The following is a 17,701-nucleotide window of genomic DNA, read 5'->3' on the forward strand; positions in this document are numbered from 1 at the left end:
CACTCGGCATCCATTGTCTCGTTTGGCATGGACATCAATGAGTATGTGGAATGAAGTCATGAGAGGGATGGGTACACAGGTATACATTCACATATACAGACACACACATACATACATACATACACACAAGCACGGACATGGTGACCCCTACACGGTTGATGAGACAGGAGCTGATATGCGAGTCAGACAGAGCCACATTTGTAAAAAGCGATAGCCAATTACGGCAGCCCGGCTCTGGGATAATAGCCTGCCTGTCAGGGTCTGTGTGCAGTATATGCGAGCGCATGTATGTGTGCGTGTCTGTGCCTGAGCACGTAGTACCCAAGAGTGAATACGGGATTCCTATTCTCATCTATTTGCTCTATATCTCCATTCCTTAGATATTAATTTCAGAGCAGTGCTGCAGCACGGGGCCCAGGTCGTTAGCGTGATTCATCTGGGCTTCATCCAAAACGGGCATGTAAGACAGAAAGTGTAAGCCGTGTCTACCATATTTCTGTAAGATTTCAGCAGCATGGAATAATGGGGAGGTTTTTATTCCATACTATTCCCCATCCCTGCGTTATATTACAAATGATGAGCAATACTGAGTGAACCAGAATATAAAGGTGGAAGATAAAAGCAATGGAACGTATTCTGGAGAATCAGAAAGAGAAAAAGAATCAGAATAAATTACTTTGTGGTATTTATTCATTATCCCTTTCCCTTTATATAATTCAGGGCACCCCAGCAATGCAAAGTCATGAATGGTTGTATGTGCCAAGCCATATAGGCAGCCCTCTGTCATAGAGACATTGGGAATGAAACCCAGTGGAGACAGAGCGAAGGGGGCAACAACAGGGACACTGGTTTGAAAGCTCAAACATCAGCGCCTGTCCTGTACTTTCCACAGACACATGATCTCCTCAAGGACTCGGCCCCGTCAGCCACAGTGGCCAGCCACCTGAAACAGAGGAATGATAGACTATCAGAGGAAGGGAAACTGTTCAAGGGAATTGTGTGGATTTAGTGGTCTAGTGCTGACACATGGCTTTGAGCATGGTAGAAAAGCACTTTAACTCTTCAGTGCTTTTATCGCGTGTACACACCCCATAAAACACTGCTAGCACAGCTCGCACATACAGTAACGCACACATGATGCATACATAAGGATCCGTCAGTAACACTTGGGTTACACGGAGAAACAAAAATCTTTTCCAGTTTTTACCTCAGCCGGTTGTGTTTTAACCCGTCTGTTGATTTGTCTGTTAGATTACACAAAAACCACAGAGAGAATTTCCAGGAAACTTGGTGGAAGGATGCAGCATGGGTTGAGGAGGAACTCATTACATTTTGGTGCAGATCCTAATAAATTGGAGAACCCAGGAATTTTCTTTCACTTATTCTGGCACTTTCACATTTAAGTCACTGTTTCCCAGGGAATACTTCATGAATCTTCATGAACAATAATCTGTGTATTTAGGGAACTGATATCTATGAGTGTATGAAATTTGGGGAGTGATAATGGGCCTTAATTTGCAAAGAGGGGCCAATTATATGCCCATGCACAATCCCAGATTCAGTAAAATGCACATTTAAGTCATTCCTTGCCAAACATTATTGGATATATTTTGAAAATTGTTCCTTGTTTGAGTACAATGTGTTCTTCACAAACACTTTCCTTATTGAATAAGTCGTGTTGGAAATGTTCAGAGTTCACACTGAGGGCAGCATAGCTCAGTCACTTGAATAGATTTAAACATCTGCACAATGTCTGCAGAAAGGTTCAAGCATTCATTAGTCCCCATGTGATGAGACTATAAAGGGTGAGTTTTATCTGACCGGTTGTCAGTGTCTTTTTTCCTCTGTGAGCAGCAACCTGATTCTGCTTTGTTATTTGTGATATTTCAGCAGTCAATAAATTGCCAATGGGTCGGACACACAGACTAAGATTCATGTTGCACCCAGCAAGACTCCTGTATTCATAAATGCATCGTCCCTGCAGCTGCAATCTGATCATTTCCATAAAAATCAAATCACAGAGGAAGTAAAAAAAAAACCAAAATAACTTAAATGCACCATGGCAAAAATGTTACAGCACTGCTTTTTATAGCATTATTTGATTGAATCTAAAGTAGTTCTCCATAAAAAATTGATTAACTGAAAATAAATTATTTTTCAATGGCTGGCAGCGTACGATTGCATATGAATTTATCTATTCTGAAGCTGTAAATATACTTTGCTCTTGTTTATATTTATTTGTACTGTGACAGTGCGGTGACGATACGGTGGTTTATAAAAGTTCTGACAGTATTTTTCATCAGTGAGCTTCTACCCATTTATTTTTATACATAATTCATATGTACTTAAAGAAATCCCAGATTGGGGCTTTAATGCAGAAAACAAACAGTGAAGTTATAGCGTATCCTATGCGATATTCCCCTCTCTCCTATTCATCTCCATAATAGAGATGCAAGCTCCGTAATGCTCACTGGGAGCCAAGCATGAGATTGAGGATTTCTCACACACCATGCATTATTCATAGTCCAGAGCAACAGAGTGTGTAAGATGAGAATTACACAGCATGAAGAGAACAGGGGAGAGGGGATTGAGGAGAGAGGAGAGGCGAGGGAGGAGAGGGGGGGAACAAAGGTGAGAGACAGTGTGGAAGAGAAAGAGATAAAGGAGGAGAAAAGAGAGCAAGACAGTGGACACCGTCAGATCTCCATTTCCCATCCCTTTCAGGTTAACCCCGGGATTGTTTTTGGAGTTTGTGAAAAGCTGGGCGCAGGAAATGAATATGGAAGCGGGAGCCCTGATAGCTTGACCAGATTGGCTCACAATTTGCATTTGTTAAATGTGCGTCTTGTGAGTTCGGTTTGTATTCCGAGCACAGACTGAATAGTGAGCAGGACATTTCAGGGTTCTGTTACGATTCGTGTCGAGGCTTCGTTCTTCATAATGAAAAACAGTGGGAAGTGAGTCAGGGTTGGAATTGATTTGTTTAACAATGGAAATGAAACAAAGTAGGAGGCATGGACCAAAATAGAAGGCGTGCTATCTTAAATGAAGACTGGGGACCAAGAAATTGCGAGAATGTGGCTGATGCAATTTGACAAATGACTTGTACAGAATGATATAGAGCATTTTTCATCAGAATAATTGGTAGATGGATAAAAAATGATTTTGTGTCCATTACAGTGCAAAAATATTCGGCACCAACATAAAGTATGAGGCCGGCCAATAGAATCTTGGTCCACTTAATTTAGAGCTTGAAAAGTTCTTGAAAAAGAATTGTTCAACGTAGCAGCGACCATTTCTGGTGGCAATAATACAATTAAAAAAGGATATGTAAAATAAAATCATGGCAATAACAGTTTTTTTTTTATTCCTCTGAAGATGCCATTTATTTGTACTTAGGGCCTTTCTTAGCAGAAGACTAATGATATTAGTTTGTGAAGTTAAGTGAATATTAGGTTATATTTTTTTCTCCTACAACTTTACTACACACACACCCGTGTGTGTGTGATCATGTGCATGTTTGTGTCAGACGTAGCCTTAATGACAAGAATGTGATGGTTACTGGCTTTTTAACTTCCCAGTGATGAAAAGCCAGTATTAATTTAGGCTACAGATTTCATTTGTTCCGAACAGGAAAAACAATATAAATCACTTTTAGAGTGATTAGAGCGAGGGTTGGATTAATCCAGGCCTGATTAGGGCATTATGCTGGCTTGTTATGGACACACAGGGTGACTGACGGTAATTACTGTCTGTAATAGGAGAGAACACACTCAGTCAAGGCATGAGCCACGGCGCACAGTGTGTGAATTTACGTGTGCGCAGGTATATTCTGAATGTGTGAGGACGGTTTGATGGAAACTGGGTTTGATAATGTTTGCTTTTCCCCAATTACACATTGAAATATGTGGACTGCAAGCAATCAAGAGTACGAGCGGGGAAGCAGCCTTGTGTGAGACACAGACGTGGGCACTGAGAGCAGCGTGCAGGGGGAGAGGTGAAAGAGTCATGGCTTTGTTTATGATTATTGATATCCTTAGACAAACATATTCGGCCGGATAATAAAAACAGATGGCAGCAGGTACGGCAAATATTACCCCTGTGGAAAATTAGAGAGGTGCTAAATCAGCAAATCGAACCACAATGTGCACATCACACACATTCACACACACCCAAGTCTGATCCATACACACAATGCAGACAGCACCGATGTCTCCTCCTAAATGAAAGGATATTCTGATTGATCTCAATTTCACATAATTTCAATTCAAAGACAAGTTAAATGCAACTTTGAGGGTAACCAGTTTTATTCTTTACAAGCTGCATTAATGCCACGGTTGTCTAGGCAGCATTAGAAAGCACAGAGCACATTCAGCAAAGACTCTATGTGTCCGCATTGTCTTTATTATGTGGAATTTCCTGCAGGTGCAAAGCTAAATATCTTTTACAGTTTGGAAGCGGACATAAGGCAGTCAATGAGATGTGTCCCATTAAAAGCATGGAAAATAAGTACGCATATTTAGCAGAACGCTGCCCATCGCTCCTCCAACTGCACTCTCACTCCCATCCTCCATGCTCCTTTTCCTTCTCTTCCCCCTCTCGTCCCTCTTGCTTTCTTTATGGCAGCAATTGTTCCCTTTCATCACATCATTGGTTGAAAGAGAACTTTAACACGCCGTTGACTCAGCAAGAGCCCCCCTCCCTCACTCCCATCGGTCCCTTTGGGCTGTAAAACAACAGTCTGGAAGCTTATTTTATGAGTGCACGCCTCTGCTCTTTGCATGTTTATGTCAAACATTTGGAACAAATGGCATCCATTGGCTGGAACAACACAGATAAATCTAGTCAATTCACAAGCAAGGAGAAAAGCTGCAGGCCACTGAGAAAGTGGCCCACTTGATGGCTGACAAGAGGAGTGCTTGCATTATTCAATTAATACCTGAAAGGGGTACATTTTATGCAGCATTTACTAAAGCATCCACCAGTCCATGTGTGCTTGGCCCACACAAATACATAAACACACACACACACCCCCACACAAACACAGGGGCTTGTGTTTGCATCCTGGGAAAAGACTGGACTCCCCTTCCATTTTGCCAAATCAAATATACAGTGAGAGCAAGCTAAAAGGCACTTTCAATCAGCCGCTCTGGGTCTGTCCGTCAATCTGGGAACAACAACAATCTAGCCTACTTGGAGTGGTCTAGTCAACATCCATTCCACAATAAATTCAATCAGTGATGCTTTGTGTGTGTGTGCGTGTGTGTGTTTGAACGAGTTGTGCACGTCTGAGTACACGTGTCCACGAGAAAAGCAGATTGAAAGACGGAGACTCTTTGTGACAGCGTTGTTTTAAAACAAAAGATTATTAAAAGTGACACCTGCATGTTTGGAGAATGTTGAATATTCAAGTATAAAGATATTCACACACACACGCACCGAAGTCCAAACATAAAGGAAATGCAAAAGTGAATACATTATACTATGAGCATAATCCTAGTCTTCTTTCAAAGTGATAAGAGGAATCTCTAGTTCACCAAATAATCTCGGAACCAAGTAGCAGAGTTAACAGGCCTGAGCTAATGACATTGATGTGGAGGGATGTTCGCTGGAGTGATTGTCTGACTGTTTGAGACCCAAAAGCAGCGCAAGCAGCCTCATCATGGTCCCGCACTCTCATTATTTGGCCACAAATGGAAATGCAAATTGCTCGCTTTGCTGCGGACGCTTCAAATTTATTAAACTAAAAGGTTTAATTTCCATTTTTCTCTGCATCAGCTTTATTTATAAATGTCGTGCCCTATGAAGACCCTGTTATTTTCTCCCTCTCCTGCAGGCTCTTAACAAATCTGCTCATTAATATGGAAATGGAGAATCAATCGCTTTTCCGGCGACAGAGGGCTGTTTCCCCCCGCGGTGTGTAATGTGCTCTGACTGGTCATCAGCACAAACAAATTCACATGCATAAACCCACATTACATAGAAAGCCATAATATTCCCACTTACTTACATACAGTATCTATTTATATCTCCATCAATGCATTAACATAAAAATAATGTGTGCTGCTTTTTGTTTCACTATGCGCTGGTAATGCTCGTCGTAATATTGCCAGAATGGCACCAGATGTTGCAGCATTAATAACCCATAATATCAAGTCCTGCTTATCCAACCTTTCAGAGCCCTAAAATAACACTCATAGACCTTAATGAGATCTAATTATGCACAAGGTTCTTATTCAGGGCAATATGATGATAATTGCATCTGTAGCTTTTAACACTTGGTTGTCATGTTGGCCAGTAAATTGCTTCTCTTCTCCCTCTCCTTCTGTCCGTCTGTCTTTCTGCATCGCTCTCTCATTCTCTATCCACTCTCTTTTTTTCTGTCTTTCCATACAGTCAACAGTGGGGAGTGAACTATCACACCTATCCACTCTTGTCTGCAACCTAATGAACATTACTAAATGGCCATGACCAGCTGGTTAAGAGACTAATGCAGCAGCTATTAGCCAAAGCGGTTGTTTCCACACAGAGTCAACTGAGGGAAGCAGCAGTGAAGAGTCAGGAGAGAGCGGACAAGGGCAGACAGGTCCTCGTTTTAACACTATTAACACACACACACACACACACATATATACAGTACATATATACACACACAGCCTGGAACAGCATGTTTATCTTTCACATTCTGCAGCAAACAAACCATGTGACGTATTCTTAACCCACAGTGCATTAGTGCTTATTAGGGCCTCAAGGTGTGTGAGTGTCTTATTAGGAAAATTCAGTTTCACTCAAGGTCTCAGCACTGCGGTTGCAGACCACTGGCCATTGATTATTCATAGAGTCTGTGATTGGGTCCATTAATACAAGATTAGGGAGGGAACCGATGCTCATTTTGTGCATGTGTGTGTGTGTGTGTGTGTGTGTGTGTGTGTGTGTGTGTGTGTGTGTGTGTGTGTGTGTGTGTGTGAGAGAATGTTTATATGGAGAGGAGTGAGTTGAATTGCAATGAATTCACAGTTTGTTTGGTTCATCAATGTGGCACAGTATATAGGTACAGTATATAAACCAAAATGTATAAAGTATCTGTGTATGAAGGTGCATAATTACTTATTAACAGAGGCAGATGAGTTTCAATTAATGGTATCAGGTGTTAGGCTACGACAAAACCAAAGCAGCATGGTGCCTTTGTTTAAATATGAGCAAAAGGATCGGAACAATAAAAGGGAATATCTTTAGCTCCATCATTTGGCACATACTGTAAGATTTCCACCTAATAGCATTTGTTCTTCAATTGAAACTTAATCTGGGTAAATGGTGCTTAAATGTTTAAATCACATTTACAGGCTGTCAACTGATGTGATGTTCTTCACATGGTCACCCTTCGTTTGAATGAAAATAAATTGACGGCAAATGAGAAAGGATTCTGCAAAACGGGCTGAGGAGACCTATTGGACCGTAGCTCCCCCAAGTGGCCACTTTGGGCAACTGAGAGACGCTTTAAGTGGAAATTTGGAAAAGCACATTCACCAAAGGAGCTCTGATACTTCTCATAGGGAAAAGTGAAATGATTTCCAGTAAATTGTCTGGGACTGCCACTGAGAAAGAGGTCACCGTTTAGTTTAGTTTATTTGAGGATGCCCCATTAGAAGCACATGGGTATACCTAGGGTCCTGAACATAGAAATACAATAGAGACACACAATATACACATCATGAAATAGGCAATCTGTGGTTCACCTCTCCAGCTCTATTTTCACAGGCATAAGCATCATCATTAACATAATCATCATAATCAAGAAGAGAGTTACTCTTTTAGTTTCAACTGTGTTTTTATGTTATAAAAAATGTATTTGTACAAATAAATAATATTCACATGCTGACAGGATAAAGTAATATTTGAGGAAATTGCATATTTATATTTTAATTTTTCACTTTACAAGGCTAGAATACCAACACTGAGAGTTTATCTTTGGTTGATTTGCATAACAGTATTTCAGAATTTGCAACATTAAAGTAGAATATTAAACTCAAACAGAGAAGTAAAGGCCAGGCATTAGTTTGTTGTGTCCGTGGCCATACAATGAAACTGCCATGTACTGCTGTGTGCACTGTATTGATGGAAATATAGAGGCATGATTGCTACACACAATTCACAGAAGGTGGAGGAATATGAAGGACAACAAAATGATACAAGAACAAACAGATAAATGCAGAAATCTAGAAATGAAATAAACAAATTTATATGAAAATATAATTAACAAGACAGAATTAAAGAGATCGTCCTTGTGCTCAAACTATTTATGTATTAAACTCATATTTCATGTATTGATTTGTACTTGTCATTTATTGTCCTTCAAAGCCCACTAACGTGAACAAGATTTCTATCACTGCAACATAATCAGTGTATCGATGATCAAAATTACAAAAAATGAATGAACAAAAGGTAGAAATACAAAAAATAGAGAAATAAAAAAATTAGACAAATACGGAAATTTGATTATTTCTCACATTCAGTGAGGAACAGATTGTTATATTCAGACTTTTGTCTCCAGCCACTACTGTAACTCATTATTTGCAGGACTGCCCCAGAGTTTCCAGCTTGCTCAAAATACAGCAGCTGGAGTTCTTACAAAAACTCTGAAGTATGAACACATCACCCCCATTCTCACCTAATTGTACTGGCTAAGAATTTATTTCAACATTTTATGGTAGTTTTCAAATCTCTTAGCGGCATTACCCCCTCTTACATCACTGACCTAATCCCGTACATACCTGCTCCTAATCTCAGATCTACAGGTCTGTTGCTCTTGGTTCCCAGGGTGAGGCGTGATTTTATTCATAAAATGGCTGTAACCAGGATTGTGTTTGTATATGCAATTTTTGTTTGTGAAGCACTTTGTAACCTTGTTTTTGAAAAGTGCTGAATAAATAAAGTTGTATTATTGTTAAATAACCTTTTTGACTATCTAACTGTTTCTATTTGTGTGTATGTGCTCATTTATTTGTGCTCATGTCATTTTTGTCCTCCATAAGAGATGGAGGTGGAGGTCTACAGGGGTCCAACATCTAAATTTGACTCCACAGCATTCTTATATCTGAACCTGTGCTGAGCGAGTATTTCTCATCACCATGTGTTTTGAGTATCGATGAATTATAGATAAATAAAAAAATCACATCCGTAGTTTGCGTACCTGTCGTGACGTCATGCTGTCCGCGGTGCTGAAGCGGTGACGTCGCGGGCGCCGCTCGTCACGCATCCTCTCCTCTTCTGCCATTTTTCCTGCTGCTGGCTAATTTGCTAACCGAGGGGGTCTCCATCAGCCGGAGGCGGGGGAAGACTGCGAGGCAGCAGAGAGAGAGGCAGTCACCGTACAGACCCGAACCTTCCCTGGAGAACCGGGGGGCTCTTCCTCACAGTGAACCGTTTCCAGAGAGGCGACACCATGTCTGATTTTGACAGCAACCCGTTCGCAGACCCGGACTTCAGCAACCCCTTTCAGGTAGCTAACCTAGCTTACTAGCCGGCTAACGTGCGGTTGGAAACCCATTGAGGCCGGTTAGCATCCCCGCTAAGTATCTTAGCTACAAGCTCGACTGCTAGCTAGCGGCTTCCTAGCAGACCGAGCTAGTCACACTCCACGTTATTTATCTCATCGCTCACACATACTAGGACTGCCGGGTTTGAAAAGGAGGCTACGACTGACTCTCCAGCACACGGAGGCGCTTTGTTTTCCAGGTTGTGTTAACGAATATTGAACTACAGACACATGGTGTTAGCTAGCTAGCGTTTAGCACCCGACAGGTACACTGTGTGCCTACAGCTGTCAGTAAACATCTCTGGGACGCAGGAGGTTTAAACGTCGTATAGTTGAAGAGCTGTTTAAACATTAGTTCACTTTGCAGTGGTTCAACGCACTGGGCTCGAACACACTGAAGCCGCCCGGCTCATCGTTGTTTAGACACAGAGGTAGCTAAGATCATATGTTTGTTTCCCTTCTAGCATCTCAGCCAGTGTTAGCAACACGCTGTTTATTTGTGCTACTAGAGTCAGTTCCGTGTTTCACATGATGCACCGAGGTGTTTATTCTCCTTTGTGAGCTGTCTTACCTTCTACCTCTCGCTGCCTTCATCGTGGCAGACTTCCGACCAGCTGATCACAGGTGAATCAGCTGGTCAGCCCCGCCCCTCAATTTAAAGGTTTTCTTATATGTGGGTGGAGCTAAAATGCGGAGTTTGGGTTCTTCATGTCACGTGGTGGGCCGCCTCAAATTCAAAACATGAGACTAACACACGAATCCAGATCTTCTGATATGTTTGCTGATCACTTTACTTGCCAGTGATGTTTTGAGCACAAGACTTCTTACGCCATGTTCACACTGCAAGCCCTGGTGCTCAATGAAGATTTTTTTCCTAGATCTGATTTTTTATGTAGCTGACTTGCATGCACCCAAGTACAAGTAGATCCCACACCCAGCACGCTGTGTACTGGAGTTACCAAGGAGAAGAAGATGGTAATAAACATTGAGGCCATAGAGGTATTCAGTCGGGGGGGCAATGAGGTTTTAGGGGTGAAACTTCTGTACAAGCAAAACTTGAGGGGTCATATCTGTGTATGAAAGCATATCAAGAGAAAAATTACACCGCAAACACTCACATCTGTGGCCTCCATGTTTATTACAGCAATAATGTAAAACATTGAGCTAAAAAGTAAGCTTTTGATTTTGAAGCTGTAGTCCTGACCTCCCTGAAACCTTCTGTCCCGTAGGATCCCTCTGTGACGCAGGTGACCCGGTCTGCCCCTCCTGGTGGTCTGGAGGAATATAACCCCTTCACAGACGGCAGAACGGTCAGCTTCTGTAGCATCACTATTGATGAGAGGGTGCCTGCATGTGCTTCTGTGCTTCTGAGACAATAACCTCATTATGGTTTCCCACAACCCTTTTGCTCTCTTCCTCCACCTCTCAATCACAGAGGATTTCACTGACAAAATATGACTGTGGCCTTATTACAGTTTTGATTCAGTGTCTGTTTTTTGATTACGCAAATATTAACATAGCAGGTCTTTGCTGGTTTACAGGCAGCCCCTGGAAATGCCCCCAAGTCTACTCCTGCCCCTGCCCAGAACACACAACCTGCCATCATGAAGCCCACAGAAGAGCCTCCAGCTTATTCACAGCAACAGACTCAGGTACTACTCACAGAAACAGGATCATAAACATGGAAATGCATCTATTTTACTTTTTCTCTCTCAGGCTAGTTTAACTTCATATGCTCTCAGCAGTTTGATTCACTACATTATAACATTATACAGACTCTGCTTCACCTTTTATTTCACCTTTCCTTTATATAATCATCTATTCTCTGATGGCCCAGCAGAGGCGTAATGAGGTACTGTCTGTCATCTGATGTCTCCTGCACCCCTTCATGTCACTGTCTTGAATAGTGTGAATCCATTTGAAGCTTTTCCCCACCTGTAGCTTTCCCTTTGCAGTACAATTTTAGAGCCAGTTTCTTACTAACTGAAGAAGACAAGTGAGTTGACAGCAGGAGCTGATTGCGTTTCCAACCCTAACCCCCCTCTTTTCCTCCTCAAACTAACACGCCCAAGCTTACCTGAGTGGAAAATATCTTTCATTACTCACCTTATTGGATATCATAACTCCTGTCAGATGCTGCACAGTGAATTTCAAGTGCATTTCTGTGTCTTTGTTAGGACCAAGCACGTGCTCAGGCTGAGCTGTTGAGAAGGCAGGAGGAGTTAGAGAAGAAAGCAGCGGAGCTTGATCGTCGCGAGAAGGAGTTGCAGTCCCACGGAGCCGCGGGAGGTCAGTCAGTCAGACCTTCAATCAGCCACTTCATGCACGCACTCACCTCACATTAACCTTCCGAGAATGAGTGGTCATTACCAGTTAAACCAAGACTAATGACAGTGTTGACAAGACTCAAAGGTACATGTGTTGCTGTGGAACATTTTTGGCACAGTATTCAGTTTGTGATGTAAGTGATTTAAGTGTCAGGCCAGATATATGCGTCATAGTTTATTTACTAAAGATGTTAACTTCTGGCACAATTATTCAAAACACTGTTTCCTTTGTCCTTACAGGGCGTAAGAACAACTGGCCTCCACTGCCAGAGAAGTTCCCCGTTGGCCCATGTTTCTACCATGATATTGCTGTGGACATTCCTGTAGAGTTCCAGAAGACAGTCAAGATCATGTACAACCTTTGGATCTGTAAGTGGATCATTATGGAGATTCTGTTTCTATCTTTATCCCTTCTCCTCACTCTCAGGTTGCTTCTCAAACTGAAGCACAAGGCATTGGTGCAGACGCAGCTCATCTGAGGGCAGATAAACAGTTTCAAATGGGAGCAGAGCTAATTTGCAGACAAGCTGGAGCTATTTGAGTGAAAGGGCAGGGTTTTGAATCTGAATGGGAAATGAAGAAATAACACTCTCAAAATGAAAGACCACACCCATGAATAAAGATAAGAAATAAATTCTATAAAAGCATCTGTCACATCCATAAATGAAGAGAATTACCTCCTATTCCAATGTAATATAATCATTGCCATTTGTTTTAGTTCTATTACACACATCTGAACTTTGATTGTAAAACTTAAACCCATGTATGATAAAACAGTTGTTCATGTTGTTGTTTTTCTTCCAGTTCATGCAGGCACGCTCTTTGTGAACATGTTCGGCTGCCTGGCCTGGTTCTGTGTGGATGCATCTCGTGGTGTAGATTTTGGCCTGGCGATGCTATGGTTTCTGCTGTTCACCCCCTGTTCTTTCGTCTGCTGGTACAGACCGCTTTACGGGGCTTTCAGGTAGGCAAATGGACAATTACACTGCTTTGTGCAACAGTAGAAAAAAACACACACGACTCTGTAGACAAACGTGTTGCAAAAGCTTAGCCTGGTATCACCAAACAAATTAAAACAGGTCTGGATCCTGGCAGTTTCGTCCTGTTTTACACAGGGCGTTAGTAACGGTTAAAGACCAAAAGGCCTGTGGACACAATTCATCTCAATAAATGCAGTAAATTCAGTTGTATTTTTCTTCTTTTAGAGAAAATTGACTGTCCACGTAGTTTATTATGATTGCATCATGATAGCAGAACAGCAGCAGCAGCAGCATCTCTGTAATATTAAACCCCAGTTTAGATAAATGGTTGTGATTGGTCCTAAAGGTTTCTGGACTTGTGGAAATAAGTCTGAACAGAAGGGGGGGCCAGACACATAGGAAACATGAATACAAAGAAATGAACATAAGCTCACTGATTGGTCTGGCTTCAGGCTTGCTGGGTCTAGGTATGAAACTGTTAAAAAAAGAGTGGGCAGTGGACTTTGAAAACGCAGTGACTGCTTGAAGTTATGATCGTCATTATCCTCTTAATCTCTAACTCCACACCAGTAAACACCGGATAATTGTTGTCTGAACGGGATGATAGTGTAATGTAAAGTCATGGATAAAGATTTTCATAGGTTGAGGACAGTACGGTGGAACTGATTTTTAATGGAGTATGAATTAGTGACTCTCACTACTTTGTTTTCTATCTCCACCACAGGAGTGACAGTTCATTCCGCTTCTTTGTCTTCTTCTTCGTCTACATCTGTCAGTTTGGAGTTCACGTTCTACAAACTATCGGCATCACCGGCTGGGGAACATGGTCAGTGTTTGGTCTGGGCTTTTACTCATTCTGTATTTCTGTTGAGCGTGTGCTGAAGTTACTTCACATTTGTTTGTTTTGTTTTTTTCCAGTGGCTGGATTACAGCTTTAACTGGTCTGAACACCAGCATCCCAGTGGGCATCATCATGTTACTGATCGCGGCTCTGTTCACTGCACTGTCTGTGGGCTCGCTCATCATGTTTAAAAAGGTAACACGATCACACATCACTCCAACATGTCAGCACACTTGTTTTGTGGGACAAAGCTGATACAGATATTAACAAGTAAACAATTCTATCCTATATATTGGCCAACATATATTTTGGGGATTTCTAAGATGTCGATATCAAACCCTTGTGACAATGGAATGTATTGGAGGCATACACTTCATTATAAATAATTGTTATTAAAAAGTAAACTCAATTATAATCACATTTAATAGAACTTAAATAAATTAAATAAATATATATTTTCTGCATTGGTTATTCTGAAAAATAATTTCTTCTTCGTGAACACCAATCATTATGTTTCTATGAAAGGTTCTTAGCAGATTTTGTCGGGTAGCCCATTCATTGTTTGGGCTATGATGTAAATTATTTAGATATTTTATATATACTATATAACTATATACATTGTCTGAACATTTGAGCATAAGAATCTGTTCTCTGACCAACATCCTTGATTCCAGCTGATTTTCTCCTCCACTCTTTCTAGGTGCACGCTCTTTATCGTACCACCGGTGCTAGTTTTGAGAAGGCTCAGCAGGAGTTTGCGACTGGAGTCATGTCCAACAAGACCGTGCAGACTGCAGCCGCCAATGCTGCCGCTAATGCTGCAACCAACGCTGCTCGTGGGGCATTTAAACCTCATCCATAAACTGACACACACACACACACACACACACACACACACACACACACACACACACACACACACAAACACACACTCACAGTGAAAAGGTGGAGATGCACAGCTCTGGCCCTGCTGGTTCTCAGATCAAATTGATTTTAATTTATGAATGTTGCAATGCTACGGTTGCCCCGCACACTTTGCTAAAAAAGTGTAACGTAAGTAACAAGTGTCCAGAGCTGTTCATCCTCATATATCAGTAAAAACTCTTCTACATCCGCCCTGTCTGCTTTTCAGTCGGGTGACAGTCTACTCACTTCCCTTGAAACATCCACGTAATGACTCAAGGTGTGTTCCGAGTGTGTGGGAGTTCATCTCACTCTCTCTTTCTCACTCCTTTTCCTCTTCCTGCTCCTCTGTCCTCCTCTGTTCGGTGATGATAGTACATCAGGCCGAAATGACAGTTCTAGCATTCCTTATTTTTGTCATGGTGACGACGTCTAAACAGCTTCCTGCCTGGTTATTGGTTAATACAGTATAGAGTCATGAAAAGTGATAATCCGATCATGGTGTTTTGCACATTATTCTGTTTTTCTTGGTCAGATACTTAAAGTACAGTATATGTTGGATTGGCTGCAGCTGCGTGTGAATGTGTACTTAACTTAAAAGACAATTGTGGCTAATCATGATCAATCAATGATCATGAAGGTATGAAATTTGAATTTTACCTTGTACTTTATCAGTGCTTCTACTCTCAAACAATACCATTCTTGTGATGGTAAAACCTAATTGTCATTAATAGGACTATGTCTGTATGTTCCTATTTAAGGACCTGCCCCGAACAGACCTCCAGCGACACATGTCAGATGAATCATTACCTCTCTGTGTGCTACTTTATTTGACTGTGCCGAGTCGGAATCTCTGTTGCTTACTAAGATGGGACAGCATGTAAACGACGTGCATGTTAAGCACACCGAAGGTAGAAGTGGCTCAATCCGCTATTGGCCTTTCCTCATGAAACTATTATTTCCCGTCAGTTCCTGTGAGAAATGAGCTGTAAAGTTATTGCATGCCCCTGTGGCTGTTTGACTGATTGATGACGTTTGGATCTATTTGTGGAGACGCACTGATCACCCAGGTCAGAATATGTCACCCGTTCTCACCACAAACAGCACTCCGGTGCTCTCGTGCACTAAAAAGGGGGAGAACGCCTGAGGAATAATTGTGTTTCCTTTTACGTATGTGCGACATTAATCGTGTGACTCCCCCCTCAGTGGTTTTTGGAGCCCTGCACAATAACGCTGCTATGAGTCTGGAGAGCTGCTAGGTCGTGGCCTCCTGTTGAAAAGGACGCGTAATAACGTACATAGTGATAACTGAGAGAATTGACCTGCCTTTTCACATGGAAGATGACCTGGACAGTGATAAAGCTATTGTTTTCTTTTTCCTGAGATTATCCTGAATACTCAAACAAGTGAAAACACTGATACAGCTTATATGTACACTAACAGTCCGTTTGCATTTTTACAGACAAAGCCAGTCCACTGATTTTGCCATCAGTATTGGCATCAGAAGTTTCTCAGCCATAAAGAACATTAAGATAAGACAGGACTGGACGTGACACAGTGATATAACTAAGCTATGTTAATTTATATACAATAATAACAGTGTTATTCAGCACTAAGTTGTACAGACTACTGTCATTGAAGTGAAGTATGCTTGTGGGTTACATATGTGTATCTCTCATCATCGTGGTGAGAGTAAGACGAGCATGATCGATGATTGATGACTGGTGCTGCTGTAACCACATTAGAAATGTGCAGACTGAACATTAAACTGGAAGAAATACTCCTGTGATCGCTACAAAGCTTAAGATCAATAACTCGTCATGACATTGTAAGAAAACGTCTTGGCAGCATTTTGTTTCAAAATATTTTTGTTTTAAATTCATTGCACATTTCTTGTTTTCCGTTAAACTTAGTGCAAAAGACAAAACATGTTTTATTTATGGTGTAATTTAAGTTGTTTGCGTTTCAGTCGTGTTTGGTTTGATTTTACATTATGTATTATGTTTGTGTGTGTTTTTTTTTATTAATGGCATTATCGTAGCATAAACTAGATTAAAAGTGTTTAACGACTTTGCAACTTGATCCTGAAGGAGTTGTGCTCGTGTGGATGAGGATGTGTGTATGACTGGTATGAAAGAAAGAAAAAATCTCCCTCAAGTGTTATTCTAAGTCCTGAAAAGCTGTGAGAGATCAACCAAATGTCCATTTAGATTTGTTTTTAAATCTCTGTTTGTGACGTGTTCCCTTGCCATGTTTTACTTTGAGGTATTAACACAACTTATCTTTGCTACACACATGATTTCCATGTATCTATAGTTTTAAGCAGTTGTTAAATGAAGCCATGCCTACGTGGGTGATTAGTTGATGTATTTGGCGAGCTGGTCCGCAGTACAGAACGTGTTTGAAGTTTGCTGACACATTATTTCACTGAATCAGAGAAGAAACTCATTCGAAAGGGACACCTGTATATTTTGTAAAGTTGAAAATTTGATCCCCATTAATAGTCACATGTAAAAAGAAAATGTAATGCACTCTCGTCTGGCCTTTGTCGCATGTGAAATAGTTTGAGTTTTGTATATTTATGGTATTAACATGAAATAAAATTTGAAAGAAATTTTTGTGGATTTATTTTCAGAAAAAACGAAATCAAGCCTCATAATTTTTACTGAAAATCTAAATATATTTGACCAGATATTTGCTCGGGATCAGTGACACAAACCTATTTTGGTTGTGACCATTTAAAATAGAGGACGGTCTCTTCATGACCCTTTTCACAGTTTGCATACAACAACCAAAAGATAAGTTTAAAGAGGATTGATGAATCAAAACTGAGGGGTAACACTTTAAATGTATCTAGTAACACTGAGAAGTAAACCCCAGTGTTTCCCAACCAAACTTCCATCTCTTTGTGTAGGTTTCCTCAGAAGGTTGGGATTTACTAGAAGAGATTTACTAAGCAGTAGTAGTAGAAACTTAGACCAGTGCTTGTAGAGTACGTGGTTAACATCCCATCCTGCTTTGTTAAAGAAACTTTACCTGGGTCTGCTGGGTTCTTCCTGGACTCATGCTCCACCACTCTACCACAGACAATCGCCTCAGTTGTTTTTGTGTAATC

At 41.1% G+C, this 17,701-nt stretch overlaps 2 protein-coding genes across 8 annotated transcripts in view; one reads left to right on the forward strand and one right to left on the reverse strand.

Annotated features, from left to right (window-relative positions):
• Positions 1-10,214, reverse strand: part of LOC109637029 (homeobox protein orthopedia B-like) — a 68,146-nt gene extending 57,932 nt beyond the window's left edge. For 4 of the 6 annotated variants that reach the window (XR_011240866.1, XR_011240865.1, XR_011240868.1 and 1 more), the window contains exons 1-2: positions 10,107-10,214; positions 9,191-9,337 (exon numbers count right to left, since the gene is read on the reverse strand). The gene's annotated coding sequence lies outside the window, so the exon portion shown is untranslated. Of the gene's footprint in view, positions 1-668; positions 944-9,190; positions 9,338-10,106 lie in introns of those variants that run through there. The other 2 variants (XR_011240864.1, XM_069523507.1) reach the window with 2 other exon arrangements.
• LOC109636974 (secretory carrier-associated membrane protein 1-like) lies at positions 9,279-17,200 on the forward strand. 2 transcript variants are annotated; one of them, XM_069523505.1, is made up of 10 exons: positions 9,279-9,499; positions 10,765-10,845; positions 11,077-11,187; positions 11,376-11,387; positions 11,713-11,824; positions 12,103-12,231; positions 12,667-12,826; positions 13,567-13,668; positions 13,761-13,878; positions 14,384-17,200. In XM_069523505.1, the coding sequence occupies exons 1-10, from the start codon at positions 9,443-9,445 to the stop codon at positions 14,543-14,545; spliced, it is 1,044 nt and encodes a 347-aa protein (XP_069379606.1). In that variant the 5' UTR covers positions 9,279-9,442; the 3' UTR covers positions 14,546-17,200. The 2 variants fall into 2 exon arrangements, with proteins under 2 accessions (XP_069379606.1, XP_069379607.1); XM_069523506.1 differs by lacking the exon at positions 11,376-11,387.
• Positions 17,201-17,701: the final 501 nt, after the last annotated feature.

This window comes from Paralichthys olivaceus, chromosome 4 (genome assembly GCF_024713975.1).
Source record: "Paralichthys olivaceus isolate ysfri-2021 chromosome 4, ASM2471397v2, whole genome shotgun sequence".
In the NCBI taxonomy this organism is placed as follows: domain Eukaryota; kingdom Metazoa; phylum Chordata; class Actinopteri; order Pleuronectiformes; family Paralichthyidae; genus Paralichthys; species Paralichthys olivaceus.